The 14,189-nt window shown below is 33.4% G+C and overlaps 1 protein-coding gene across 2 annotated transcripts; it reads left to right on the forward strand.

Moving 5' to 3' along the window:
* Positions 1–2,527: 2,527 nt before the first annotated feature.
* On the forward strand, positions 2,528–12,173 carry LOC112779337 (putative lysine-specific demethylase JMJ16). Of its 2 annotated transcripts, XM_025823580.3 has the most exons (14): positions 2,562–2,824; positions 3,676–3,765; positions 4,165–4,240; positions 4,329–4,694; positions 4,815–4,886; positions 5,259–5,336; positions 5,470–5,982; positions 6,089–6,313; positions 6,800–6,961; positions 7,221–7,589; positions 8,711–10,136; positions 10,221–10,324; positions 10,980–11,177; positions 11,424–12,173. In XM_025823580.3, exons 4-14 carry the CDS (start codon positions 4,368–4,370, stop codon positions 11,727–11,729), a joined length of 3,780 nt encoding a protein of 1,259 aa, XP_025679365.1. In that variant the 5' UTR covers positions 2,562–2,824; positions 3,676–3,765; positions 4,165–4,240; positions 4,329–4,367; the 3' UTR covers positions 11,730–12,173. The 2 variants fall into 2 exon arrangements, with proteins under 2 accessions (XP_025679364.1, XP_025679365.1); XM_025823579.3 differs by lacking the exon at positions 3,676–3,765 and having other exon boundaries at positions 2,528–2,824.
* Positions 12,174–14,189: the final 2,016 nt, after the last annotated feature.

Raw genomic sequence — 14,189 nt, forward strand, 5'->3', positions numbered from 1 at the left:
TATTCTATGCAAAATAATTTAAAAAATGGCTTAAAAAATGTTAGAAGTACTATAAAATTTGTAATGTCCTAATGACTTAGGACATTAAAGAAATACTCCACATAGTCACTAATAATTTAGAAATTAAAGAAAAAATATTTTTATCATGTATTTACCGAAATCAATAGAATATTACAAACTTTTATAGTACTCATAACATCTTTTAAGCTATTTTTTAAAATTATTTTGTATAGAATAAAATATATTTTTTAATTATTTTGTATGGAATAAAATATATATTTTTTTAATTTTTGAATTATTAATTTTTTTAATAAATTTTTTAATAAAATTTTTTAATAAATTATTAATTTTTTAACAGCATAGTTCGAATTACTATTCGAGGCAAACTTTGAGTAATTCGAACCAACTAGGTTCGAATTACTTGCTTAAGCGTCCAAACGTGTAATTCGAACTCACCTAGTTCGAATTACTCTCAATCCTAGTTCGAACCAACTAGGTTTGAATTACATGCATCACTTGTTCCATCAATATTCGAGTTACCTTGGTTCGAATTATGTGTTTTTGTAGTTCGAACCAACCTGGTTCGAATTATATAGTAATGTGCTTTGACTCATTCGTAAAGCAATTTTCAATTTAACGGATTTGCATAATTTCTCAACTCCCTTGACTTATTTACGTTTTTTATCCTCAAAACAATGATATTTGTTTTGGGTTGTATCTAGAATAGATAATAATTACTTTGACATTTTGTATTATTTATCTTGATATATTAATATAAAATTGTCCAATATACCAATATTGATAAAAGCAGGCTTTTCTGCTCGGTTTCGTCCGTAATGATTTGTTTTTCTTGGCCCATTACATGATAAAAATTCGAGATCATTGACCTACTCATACCATTTCAATTGTGTTCATTTAAAAAACTTTCATTGGGTGTGACATACAACTTTACTATTTTATAATGGCTAAGCCGAGAGCTCGATTGAGAAAACCATGTAAAGCATTGTATAAAACCGATAACAGCAAACCTATGTGCTCCTAATGTTCCCCTACAAATATTTATATTTTACAAAAAAATTAGTAATATATTTATATTTATAAAATTATATTTTATATATTTTTCAATAAAATAATTAATTATCAGAATAATTAAATAGTTTATAGTCTAATAATTAATTTACCGTGGTAGAATAATTTATTTTTAAAGTAATATAATAAGATTTTTTTTGTATACACCAAATTTATATCTTTAATGGTAGTTAATTAGTGACTAAGTTTTAGTATTTATACATTATATATTATGGTTGTTATATGTTATTTATGAATTTTAAAAATAAAGTAGTGTTAGTTAGTTTGTGATCTTAAGGTGTAAATAATATTTTTTTTAACTTTTTACACTGAATTAACCTTTTTATCTTTTTCTTATATATTGGGATTAGACGAGATGTTAAACTTATTCTATATTTTAATACTTTCAAAAAAGAAAAGATATATATAAGATAAGAGGAAGTACAAGTGATATTTTTGAATGTTGTTAGGTTTTGTTTCAGAAATAGAAAAATAAAGATATAAAAATAAAAATGAATATTTTCTATTTTTTGTCTTCAAAATGAAAGAAAATTTTATATTTCTCTTGGTAGCTAAATAAATTTTTATATATTTATCTAATTATTTTTATTTCCAAGATACTATGAATGTATTAATTACTCTTTGCATTGTCTCTTACATACATAAAAATTTCATCAATTATTTTTATTATAAAAATAAAAATATATAAAAATAGTCTATGTATATAAACCGTAGTATCTATAATGTATGGACACTGATACGAACACGGGATATGATATGATATGGGACACGCCGACACGTAAATTTAAAATTCTTTCAAGACATGAGAACACCATACTGTCCATATATATATATATATATATATAAAATATAAAGTATTTTTTAAATAAATTGTAATAATATTTTTGTATTTTATTAATATTAAAATATAAATTAATTTTTAATTATTTTTAATATCTTTTTTTAATTATATAAAGTATTTAAAATATATTTTATTTTAATAATTAATAATATATATTATTTCTAAACTTATTTTAAGAATATATGTCAAGAATAAGATTGGATATGCTGACGTATGATTGTATTTAGGTGTATTTAAGTGTTTTCAAAGAGAATTATTTTATTTTTTATTAAAATACGAATGGGTACAGAAGATACGTATATCGGATGAGTATCGATGTGTGTCGTTCTAGAAATGTATCTAATACGGAGACACGACAAATTAAGAAAGTGTCCGTGATTTATATAATGAATTTAGATCTTCTAAATTTTGAATTTTATGTAAAGCGTGATCTTTTATCTTTTAATAATTTTTTTTAATATTTTTTTATTCTATCTATAAAATAAATAATAAAAGATTATATTTTATCTTTTAAAATAAAATTTAAAATTTAGATGATCCAAATTCTTATTCTTATATATAGGTGTATATTATAACATTCTGTTAAAAAAAGAAAACGGTCTATACATAAATAAACATCAAGTAAATTAATAATAATCTGAAAAGGATACAGATTTGTCCAAGTATTGTTGCTTCCTCTCTCGTCTTTTTTCCCCTTTTCATCCCCTTAGGGTTTCTATTTTATTCGGTTTTCTCTTCAATTTTCTAACACAATCGCTTCCAACAGCTTCCATCTATAGAACACCTCAAATATTTTTCTGTGAACTTGTTAACCTAATCTCCAATTAAATCAACTTGTATTTGCCTTTTTTTGCAACTAGAACATCTCAATTCATCAGAGATTTCCCGATTAGGGTATGGACTTTTTGTTCCTTGCTAGGTTTTCAGCTAGTAACTGTAAATTTTGCGTGATTATGGTAAAATTGGCTAAGATTTATTTTGATCATGGTTAATTATTGATTGTTATGATAATCTTGTTGGTTGTGTGCACTGAACAATTCCTAATCATGCAGATGTAGTGATTCTCTCTGATTATTTTTTTGACTTTGCTCGGTACATTTACATTATTGTGGAGAATGATAGCTAAGCTTCTGGAAATCTATCTTTTAGGTTATCGTTGAGATCCTATCAGTGATTTTCTGAGTTATTTAAAATCTTTATGTATTGATCTGGCTGAGAAAATGTGATGAACCTGGGATTTATGAGTGTTGAAGCCATCATTGTTTTCTGAAACTATTTATTAGTGGATATTGATGAACTTAGTGTGGTCAAACTCAAACCGTCAAGACATCTATTTACTTGCTAGGTTTTGTCATTGAGAAATTTTGTTTCTAAATTTGTTTTACATGATAATGTCACCTTTTATATCTAATTAGCAGCTGAAAATAAGCTGTGAAACATGACCTGCTTGTTGTATGGTTCTGATGTGATCATTCATTATCGGACTTTTATGTTTGAGATGAAGTATGGGCGGAATGAAGTATTTTGCTGCCTTAGTATATGAACTTTCACAACCTTGGATATTTCATTAACTTAAAAGAAAGATTAGGATCACAACCTAATTTGAGCATATTTTTTTGTGATCTGATTGATGGTATGAATCTACTTAATGGGTCGGTTCTCACATACATTGGATGGCGCAATCTCCTAGTCCTATTAGGGTCTTCAATTGTGAATTAATTTATTTAACTAAACAACAATATCAGAAAGCAGGATAACAAGAACACTTAAATCATAGTTATCATCAAGAAGGCCATTTGCTTTCATCCAACAAAATGGCAGATCAGAGAGTAAAGGTAACTTCAACAAGTTATTGTAATCCTTCTTTCTGATATTGCTGTTTATTTAGATAGATTTATTTACAATTGAAGAACCATGCCTAAAATAGGACTAGGAGACTGCAGGATTACAAGAACTCTTTGAAGTTACCTTTACTCTCTGATCTGCCATTCTGCTTGATGAAGGCAAATGTAATTGAAAATAACTATGATTTAAGTCCTAAACATTTTTATGGTTTATGGACTAAATAGAAAATCAAAGAAATTGAGATTCTGTGTTGCATGTAGATCTGTTCCCTTATCTGAGCTTATTCTTTGATTCTTTACTTTGATATCTAATGATTGGTCCTTTCCTACTATTTCTTAAGTTACTGGAGTGTAAGGCATTGAATTAGCTTTTGTTGATTTGATCTCTAGCTGTAGTATGTGGTGGAAGTGTGGCAAACCAACAGATTCTGCATTTGTGTGGTCTTAAGAACTCTTTATTATCAAAGTAAGTTTCAGAAAATCAATACAGAAGATCATTTTATTGTTTTTCCAATTGAAAATTATGACTATATCTGACTCGTTAATTCATACAGGGTTGACAAATCAGAGACATTATTTCTGTTGTCTTTTGCATGAGGTTACTGATGGGGACTGAACTCATGAGAATATGTGTTAAAGAAGATAATGATGAGTTTCCTTCAGTACCACCTGGTTTTGAGTCATATACATCTTTCTCGCTGAAAAGGGTAGAAGACAATGAGAAACAAAATGATAAAAATATTACCAGTTCTTCAGTATCCACAAGTGCGTCTGAATCAAATTCGACACAGGTGGTTACCAATATTCAAGTTAGTGATACTGCAAAAGTTCCTAGGACGCTGAGACGCAGACCTTGGATTAATTATGGACAATATGAGAATAGTTATGAGGAAGACTCTGATTGTGAGCGGCTTGATCAAGTTAGTCTTTTGTTGGTTCATTTTTATTTTTGGGTCTGCTCATTGTTAATATACTATATGTCAGATCCTAAATTTCAATTGTACTTCTGGTTTGCATCTCATGTATTAATGTTATTGCAGAATTTCTCCTCAAGACCTTGTCTTCCCAGGGGAGTTATCCGTGGTTGTCCAGATTGCAGTAATTGCCAGAAGGTTGTATTTGCAAGACAGATACATGCTATGCTGCTCTTGGCGTTATTATTTTGTTCATTAATTAATAAATTAAGAAATATAAATATACCCTAACCTATTCTGTCTTCTCTTCTCTTTTATATCAGTGTTATTTCTTTTGTTGTTATTATTATTACTGATATGTGTATTACCATGTTTTATGAATTGGATATTCTCTTATTGAATATGTTAATAAAAAATTGGCGTAGTTTACCATGATCACAAGTGATATTGTAATTACAACCAAAGGAGCTAACCTGAAAACTTTTTGGTCACCTAATTGTAACATAGCAGAAGAAGCTCATCCTAAAATATATTTTTGCATGAGTAATTGGTAACTCAAACTTCTAACAGGTTGTTGCAAGATGGCGACCAGAAGATGCTCGTAGGCCAAAGCTTGAGGATGCTCCTGTTTTCTACCCCACAGAAGAGGTCTGAGTCTGTTCTGTGGCACATTTGAATTCACTTCTGTCCCTGTTTCCTGTTATTGATTTGTTTCCTAAAACTTAGCTTTATTGTAAAATTACTAAATTAGATTGCTGAGCTGTTTGTAACCTTTTTACAGGAGTTTCAAGATACTTTAAAATATATATCGAGCATTCGCTTCAGTGCTGAACCATATGGAATTTGTCGCATTGTTCCCCCTTCTTCTTGGAAACCCCCTTGTCCTCTCAAGGAAAAAAGTATATGGGAGGGTTCTAAATTTGCTACCCGTGTTCAGAGGATTGATAAACTTCAGAATCGTGAATCAGTGAGAAAGATTTCAAGGTTTCAAAGCAATATGAAAAGGAAAAGGAGAAGGGTCACAAGAATGGGAATGGAAAATGGCACTGTTGGAGGACTGGACATGGGACTTTGTGAAGCTGAAAGTTTTGGGTTTGAACCTGGTCCACAATTTACCTTGGAAACATTTCAGAGATATGCCGATGATTTCAAGGATAAATACTTCAGAGAAAATGAGAATGTGTCTCATTTGGGAACCAATACAACAAATTTAAACAGCACCTTTGAGCCTTCTGTGGAAAACATTGAGGGTGAATATTGGCGGATGGTTGAGAGTCCTACTGAAGAAATTGAGGTCAGTTTCCTAATTGTCAGAAATTTTCTACCTAATGAAGTTGTTACCTATTTATTGTGTTCTTTACATGCTCTATTCCTTACTTTTCCTTTTGATATGCTTGTAGGTGCTTTATGGAGCTGATCTGGAAACAGGGGTTTTTGGGAGTGGTTTTCCTAGAAATTCTAGTAATGTTGGTTCCACGTCACATGAAGATTATATAAAGTCTGGCTGGAATTTAAATAACTTTGCGAGGTTACCTGGATCCTTGCTCTGTTATGAAAGCAGTGATATATCTGGTGTTCTAGTGCCATGGTTGTACATAGGAATGTGCTTTTCCTCCTTTTGTTGGGTAAGGACAGCATTTTTCTCATTCACTAGCATTGCTGCATTAGATATACATGAGTACTTTACAATTCATGCTTATAAATGTTATAACTCATAATTACATATTCTTTATTATTATGCTATATTTTTTATTTATGTCGGCATGTTGTGCATTGGTGGCTGTTTATATTATGCTTGTCCATATCCATATGTGTGTTTAATTAGAAGCTGTTCTTAGTGTGCCTTCGTGGATGGAATAGAGAAGGGATGTTTTCGGGTGTGTGCATATGTGAGAATAAGGGGAAATGGGGTATCATATAACGGGCTTCTTTCCCCCCCAGTTTGGTAAATAACTACATTATAGCTATTTGCAGTGTTGAAGTTGTGTCTCCTATGTGCATGTATGTATGTGTTTGTGTGCGCGTGTTATCTTGAAAAATATTACTAGTAGCATCTACTGTTGTTTCTCCTGCTTAATCTTTTCTGTTCGATTTTGGGAATTTGGGTACAGCATGTGGAAGACCACCATTTGTATTCCTTGAATTATATGCATTGGGGTGCTCCAAAAATGTGGTATGGTGTCCCTGGCAAAGATGCTTGCAAATTGGAAGAAGCCATGAGGAAGCATTTACCAGAACTATTTGAAGAACAACCTGACTTGCTTCATAAGCTGGTGAGAAGTTTTTCCACCTCTGCACAAGTATTTGGTTAGGATGTCTGTCAATGAGGATTGTATATTTGTCCCTTGATTCACATGCTGTTCCTTTCCCTTGTTCAGCAAGAATATAGTGGTTCATATATTATCATTAAGTGGAGGTGAAATTTGATCTTCCATTTGTTACCTCGATTTGCTTTGGGTCCATTTTTTTATTCCTGAGCAGTTAGGCTATGCTGGATGTTTTAGTACCTGAACTTCTAACTTTTGCTTTCAGGTCACTCAGCTTTCTCCTTCCATCCTTAAGTCTATGGGAGTGCCAGTTTATAGGTGTGTTCAAAACCCGGGAGAATTTGTTCTGACATTTCCTCGAGCCTATCACTCTGGCTTCAATTGCGGCTTCAACTGTGCAGAGGCTGTTAATGTGGCTCCAGTTGACTGGCTGCCGCATGGGCATATTGCTATAGATCTGTATAAGGAGCAGCGGCGCAAGACTTCTATATCCCACGATAAGCTATTACTGGGGGCTGCAAGGGAAGCTGTAAGAGCCCAGTGGGAGCTTAATTTGCTGAAAAGGAATACTTCTGATAACCTACGATGGAAAGATGTCTGTGGAAAGGATGGTCTTCTAGCAAATGCACTCAAGGTTAGTTCATCTTCATATGATGCAGTATGAGGAGATGATATTTATGAATTTGTGCCAACTTATGATGCAATTATTAATAAAGGGAAGGGTAAATTGTTTGATGCGAGCTGAGCTCCCATACAAGGCATATTATACTTGGGATTTTCCTCATAATGATTCTAGTATTCATGATTACAGTGCTCTGGATTTCTTTTGGTCTGTCCATCCTTCTGTTTCTATATCGCCGTCTTCTGTATTATATTTTAGTTAACTGTAGGGAGACTCTAAATTTTAGCCTAAATATTAAAATGCTACGTTGAGAATTGAACATAAATGCTACATTCTCTTAAAAGCCCAAGGTGTTAAACTGGAACCTATGAATGGTTTATATTTTTGAGAGCAATTATCTGGAAGACTTTAATTTATGTCTAGCACCATATTTGAGATTTTTAGGGTTTGAATAATGTTACCTACGTCATGAACATCAATACCATAAATGGAGTTGGAGTAAACTTAATGCCCAATGGCTTTCTATTGACCATCATGACATTTTATTATATAATTTCGGTGTCATTTCTCTATTCCACCATCTCCAATTGAATCCGCCATGTTGATTGGCCTGTGTTAACAGACTACTTCCTAATATTGTAGCTGCAACTATGGGATTTTTGTTCTCTTTTCTGTTTATTTGAGGTTCTCATTTTTGTTAGATATATTTATTTGTGCCTCTACCTAATTGCTTAACCTTTTAGGAAAATTGGTTCATGACAAAAAGGTCTAAGTTATATCCTTATTATCCTCATTCCTCTAAATAAACATAGAATTTTAGCACAAAACAAAAATGGGCATTGCCCATCCTTCAAGCCCAAAAATGAGGCTTTTATGTGAGGAGGCGTGTTAGATCTAGAACCATTCATGTGCCTCTATTTAACAACTTAAGCTTTTAGGAGAAATGGTTTATGACAATTTTCGTCGAAAAACTTGACTGAGCAAATATTATCTGTCAATTGCAGTTTCAAAGTCTTGGTCTTGATTATGCTTTGTGAATTTAAATTATATAAAGGCAGATCACTGTTACTGTTTTTTATTCAATATTAATTGTGAGATATCTGATTCTGATTTCCTTGTATTTTATTCCCTAGACACGTGTTGAGATGGAGCGAGTCAGAAGGGATTTTCTATGTAATTCGTCACAAGCATTAAAAATGGAGAGTAACTTTGATGCTACAAGTGAAAGGGAATGCAACATTTGCTTTTTTGACTTACACTTATCTGCAGCTGGTTGTCGATGTTCCCCTGATAGATATGCTTGCTTGGATCATGCAAAGCAGTTTTGTTCATGCTCTTGGGATTCCAAATTCTTCCTCTTTCGCTATGATATCAGTGAATTAAATATTCTTGTTGAGGCATTGGAAGGAAAACTAAGTGCTGTATACAGATGGGCAAAATTAGATCTTGGGCTTGCACTGACTTCTTATATTTCAGCAGACAAGGAAAAAGTACTCAAGGAATTGAGATTTCAGTCATCAAACTTGTCTCATTCTCCCAAGGCCAATGTGCATAAAGAGGCGACTTTGCATCAATCAAATGAATTTGTTGAAGACACACAATTAATGGATATCCCAATAGTGGATCAATCAAATTCAGAAAAAGGCAAAGATCAGAGCTTCCCTCAACAAAGGAAATCTGTAGAAGTTGTGTCTCCTTTGAGTCAGAAGAAGGAACGCTTGACACTTGATAATGTACAACCTGCAAATGAGATGGGTAACCGTAAGACTTTTGTCAATAAAGAAGGATCTGCTAATTGCAGAATAAAGCTGAGTCGCCTTGGTTGCCAAACATCTCAAGAAGATTTGTCATTTGTTCTATGTCTTCCTGTGGCTCAGGCTGAGCATGGAGGAGGGAAAAGTTCACTACACAGACGTAACAGTAGTATTATACATCCTAGTGAAGATAAAGTTGATGACATGAAGCCAGATACCAATGGACGGAAGGAGCTTTCTCAAATAGATAAAGCAAGTTCATGTAATAATATGGAAAATACTAAGTTGATCATCCGGATGAAAGATCCTGCCATTATGGGTGACAAGGAAGCTATTACATTTCCCCAAGCAGATAAGAGTTCTGATTCAACTCAGCTTTTGCATGTTAAACAGGAATGCGAAGAAAACAGGGAACCAGCAATAGCTTCTACCCTGATAGATCTTTCTTGTCAAGTTGGTCTTACTGCTGCAGAATCAATTAGAAGTATTCCTGACTCTTTAACTGCAGAGACCAGCAACCGTTGCCAGGAAAGTTCTCTGAGTTCTCTAAATCCACAACATTCTGTCATCACCAAGGTTAAGAATGAGGATACTCAAGAAAAGCTTGGCGGGTGTAGCACTTCTAGTATAGCAGAGAGCGTAAGAGCTGTTAATGGAAACACATGCAGTCTTAACAATTACCGTCAGAAAGGTCCTCGTATTGCAAAGGTTGTCCGGCGTATCAACTGCAATGTTGAGCCTTTAGAATTTGGAGTTGTGCTTTCTGGAAAGTCATGGTGCAGCAGTCAGGCTATATTTCCAAAGGGTATGTAAAAATAATTTGGTCTGTAATGAATTTTAGCTTCTGTGGCAGGGTTTGATTATATGAGTGAGTTTGTGTTTGGTGCAGGATTTAGAAGCCGTGTTAGATACATAAATGTCTTAGACCCATCGAATATGTGCTATTACATTTCAGAAATTCTTGATGCTGGACATGACAGGCCTCTGTTTATGGTACTTTCACCTTGTTTTATATATTCTCTAGTTTAGGCAATTGACTGTCTTCTTTTTAATTGGAGTTTTTTGGCTTGCAATAATATGTTCTTTTTCTCTGCATGTCTGGAAATCATCTTCAATTGTTTTGATATAAATTTTCTTTTGCACTTGGAATTGTCTCTTTCTTGCACGAATTGTGCTTTAGTTTTACCCATTACAAGGCAGAAAAAAGTATTAGAGAGAGATTTTTGGTTTATCTTTGAACTTTGATAGTATTGGTCAGATAAGAACAAAAGAAATGGAAAATCTAATCATGTACTACTAGTAAGGCTCTTGATCAATGTGGCCCAGAGCAAGGGTACAAGGTTGGTTGGCAGCGCTTCAACTCTCCTTCTCATTGCCTAAACCCTCTTAGCTGGGTGTTGTTTGACCAGAGTCCATTGTGAAGAAAACGTAATCAAACTATGTGTGATCTATTGATCTGTTGTAAAGCTTTTGTAAGGAGTGGTTGAGTAATGCATTTCCTGATTTGGTCTAATCAATGTTGAGGGTTGCGATTTTAGAACTCTCTAAAATTAAGTTGCTTTTGTATTTAAAATATATTTGGACAATTTGGTCTGTAAACTCTTGGAACTGGGAGAAAGCATTAACTAATTTGATTTTTTCTTTCCAGGTTTCCTTGGAAAATTGTCCAAGTGAGGTCTTCGTTCACATTTCAGCTGCAAGATGCTGGGAACTAGTAAGAGATAGAGTGAACCAAGAGATTGCAAAACAACATAAGCTGGGAAGGAAGGGTCTTCCTCCTTTACAGCCTCCCGGAAGCCTTGATGGCTTTGAAATGTTTGGGTTTTCTTCACCCGCCATAGTGCAGGTAATTAACTGATCTGGACTTATATAATTCAAAGTGGTCCTTATGAATAAGTCCCGAGCTGAAAGGAAGTTCTATACTGCAGTTCTTGTTTTGTCCCCCCTTCATGAACAAACGCCTAAAGTATATACAAACAGCAAATGCTTTAATTTTTTTTTTATAAGTTGATTCAACAGCATTTCTATATAAATTATTGGTCATTGTAATGCCCCATTTGATTTTCTCAAGGTATGAACTGTATTTGAACAGGCTATTGAGGCACTGGATAGAAGTCGAGTCTGTAGTGAATACTGGGATTCTCGGCCATATTCTCGGCCTCAAGGGCAGATTTCACAACCTCGCCAAACCAATTCAAATGGTGGAAATGGTCAAGGGGTTCTTGTGAATCAGCACTTGCCCAATGGTGGTGTTGCAGCATTACAGAGCTTATTTAGAAAGGCCAATGCTGAAGAATTGAACTCACTGTACAGCATTTTTAGTGATAAGCCAGAGGCTGATCGGAACCTAATCACGCGTCTTCTAAATGAAGAGATTCACAAATCACAACCGTCTTAGGTGATTGAATCATTATTTGGGCGGAATTGTTCATAAGTCTAACCTGTTTTCACATGTAAATTGTAGCTCCTCATCTCAGGTTGCATGCCATTTCCAAGCAACCTTAATCTGTTTTTTGTTTTATTTTTCCACCGCCTGAATGGAGGTTACAGAGAGAAAAAAAAGGAGAAAAAAGAAAATAATATTAATGAGAAAAAGAAAAAGGGAGAAAAAAAAGGAAGGTTGTTTGTTTCCCTTAAAAATTTTGCTTACTTCAAATTGCAGCGGGAATGGAAAATTATTGGCATTTGTTTGCCTTATCGGTTAGATTTGAGAGGTGGAGCTACTGCCGTTTATAATTCATTCTCATTCTGATTCGTATATGACAACTAGTATAAACCGGTGCGATGTACGAGTTTATATTTAAATTTGACATATTAAATTAAAAATAATATTTTATAATCATAATTTTTTTGAGTTTAGTATAACACGATCATTGTTATTATATAATAAATAAATGTATTGAATATGTTTTATCTTTATTCAAAGTAAAAAATAAAAAACAAATAGAAAATTTTGAAATCTATATTCTTGATAATATTCTTGAATAGGATGGAGACTTGAAAAAATAAAAATATATATATGTAATAATAGTATGTCAATTTTAAAAATTTATCGACAACCTAGTATCTTATTAACTTCATTAGAAAAGCAATTGGCATATGATGTTGTGTTTTTTGTTACACATTTTATCTTAAATCTGAAAATAGAGTTATAGATAAATTAGTTATATTTATAGTAAATATTTATACAAAAATGTAAATCATAACATGCTATTAAAAGGAAAATAATATTATTCTTACCTAATTATTATTAAAAACTTCTTTGAACATGACATTTGTTGTTGATGACTTTGGATTGTCGTCTTCGTCTAGAATTAAAATCCTGAGGCCATTGCGACTATTAACTCTTGACAAAGCAACATAAAGTTGTTCACGGGTGAACACTGATTTTGGCAAGTAAATCCCTACATGTGATAATGATTGACCTTGACTCTTGTTAATGGTCATTGCAAAGCATACTGTTAATGGAAATTGTCTCCGTTAGAACTTAAATGGCTACCCTAAATTTGAAGGGATCAAGTTCATTCTTGGAATGTACATTTTATCTCCAATATTTCTACCGGTCACTACCGTCGCTCCAAATACGTTGCTGCCAAGTTCGTTAACTATTAATCTTGTCTTGTTGCATAAACCTGAAGTCTGGTCTATGTTTTGCAATAGCATTACAGCGATTCCTGGCTTCAAAGTCAACTTGTGATTGGGTAGTCCCGAACATTTGATGTCATTTAGGAACTCTGATGTGAACTATTCTTGTTGTACATCTTCATTCTCATCAGCTTGACATGTTGTGTCAGAACTGAAATACTCCTTTTCCATCTCTAGAAAGATTGTCAAGACAAAATCGTTTACCTTCTCGACACTCTCAAGCGTGGGTGCAAGAATTGCCCTACTTTGAAAATACCTGTAATCTGACATGTTTTGCAACAAATTTGGATATGCAAAGTCTACCGAATGAGAGAGAGAGTCATCAGTAGTTGTAATCAATAGATCATCTGGAATTTCAATTTTTGATTCATCACCAACAACAGAAGCTGATGTCAATATATCGTGTCTACTCCCTTTCGGAATCACCGGAAGTATCTGTCTGAAATCACCTCTTAGAACAACAACCTTACCACCAAATGGTTGATGTGTCTTTTGTTGATCAGTAACTGACATAAGATCTCTGAGTGTTCGATCAAGTGCTTCAAAGCACATTTTATTGAGCATTGGAGCTTCATCTCCAAATTATTAAGCTACTTTGGATGAGCAGCTCAGCCTTCAAACTGCCATGCTTGATGTTGCAAGTAGATTCATCAGTAATTGTAATGGGTATTGAAAATCTAGAATGAGCCATTCTGCCACCAGATAGGAGTAAAGACGCAATTCCACTGGATGCAACATTTAAAACAATCTTTCCTCTATACCGAATAGCAGAAGAAAGTCCATTCCAAATAAATGTCTTACCAAACCCACCATGCCCATAAACGAAGTAAAAATCACCAGAGTCTGTAATAACAGCATTGAGTATCTCATCGAATACTAACCTTTACTCATGAGTCATCTTTTGTTCCGTATATAAATTTGTATGAGTCAACTCACTTGTGTCATATACTAACTCCTCCTCTATTAGCTTATTCTAAAAAAAGAATGTCTTCTTGGTAACCATCTTCACCGTAAGAAAACATCATAGGATACTGAAGAGGAATAAATGCTGTGTGTCTCATGAATTCTTTGTAGATGTCCGAACTTTAATTGAACTATAATATCACGCCCTGCATCTCCAGAATCAAAATCTCATACTATTAGAGCTGCGACCTCGTTAGAAGATGGTAAATTGTAGACTCTTGCATCCTTTGATCTTTTTCGGTACAACTGT

The sequence above is a fragment of the Arachis hypogaea genome, chromosome 19 (genome assembly GCF_003086295.3).
Source record: "Arachis hypogaea cultivar Tifrunner chromosome 19, arahy.Tifrunner.gnm2.J5K5, whole genome shotgun sequence".
Classification (NCBI taxonomy): domain Eukaryota; kingdom Viridiplantae; phylum Streptophyta; class Magnoliopsida; order Fabales; family Fabaceae; genus Arachis; species Arachis hypogaea.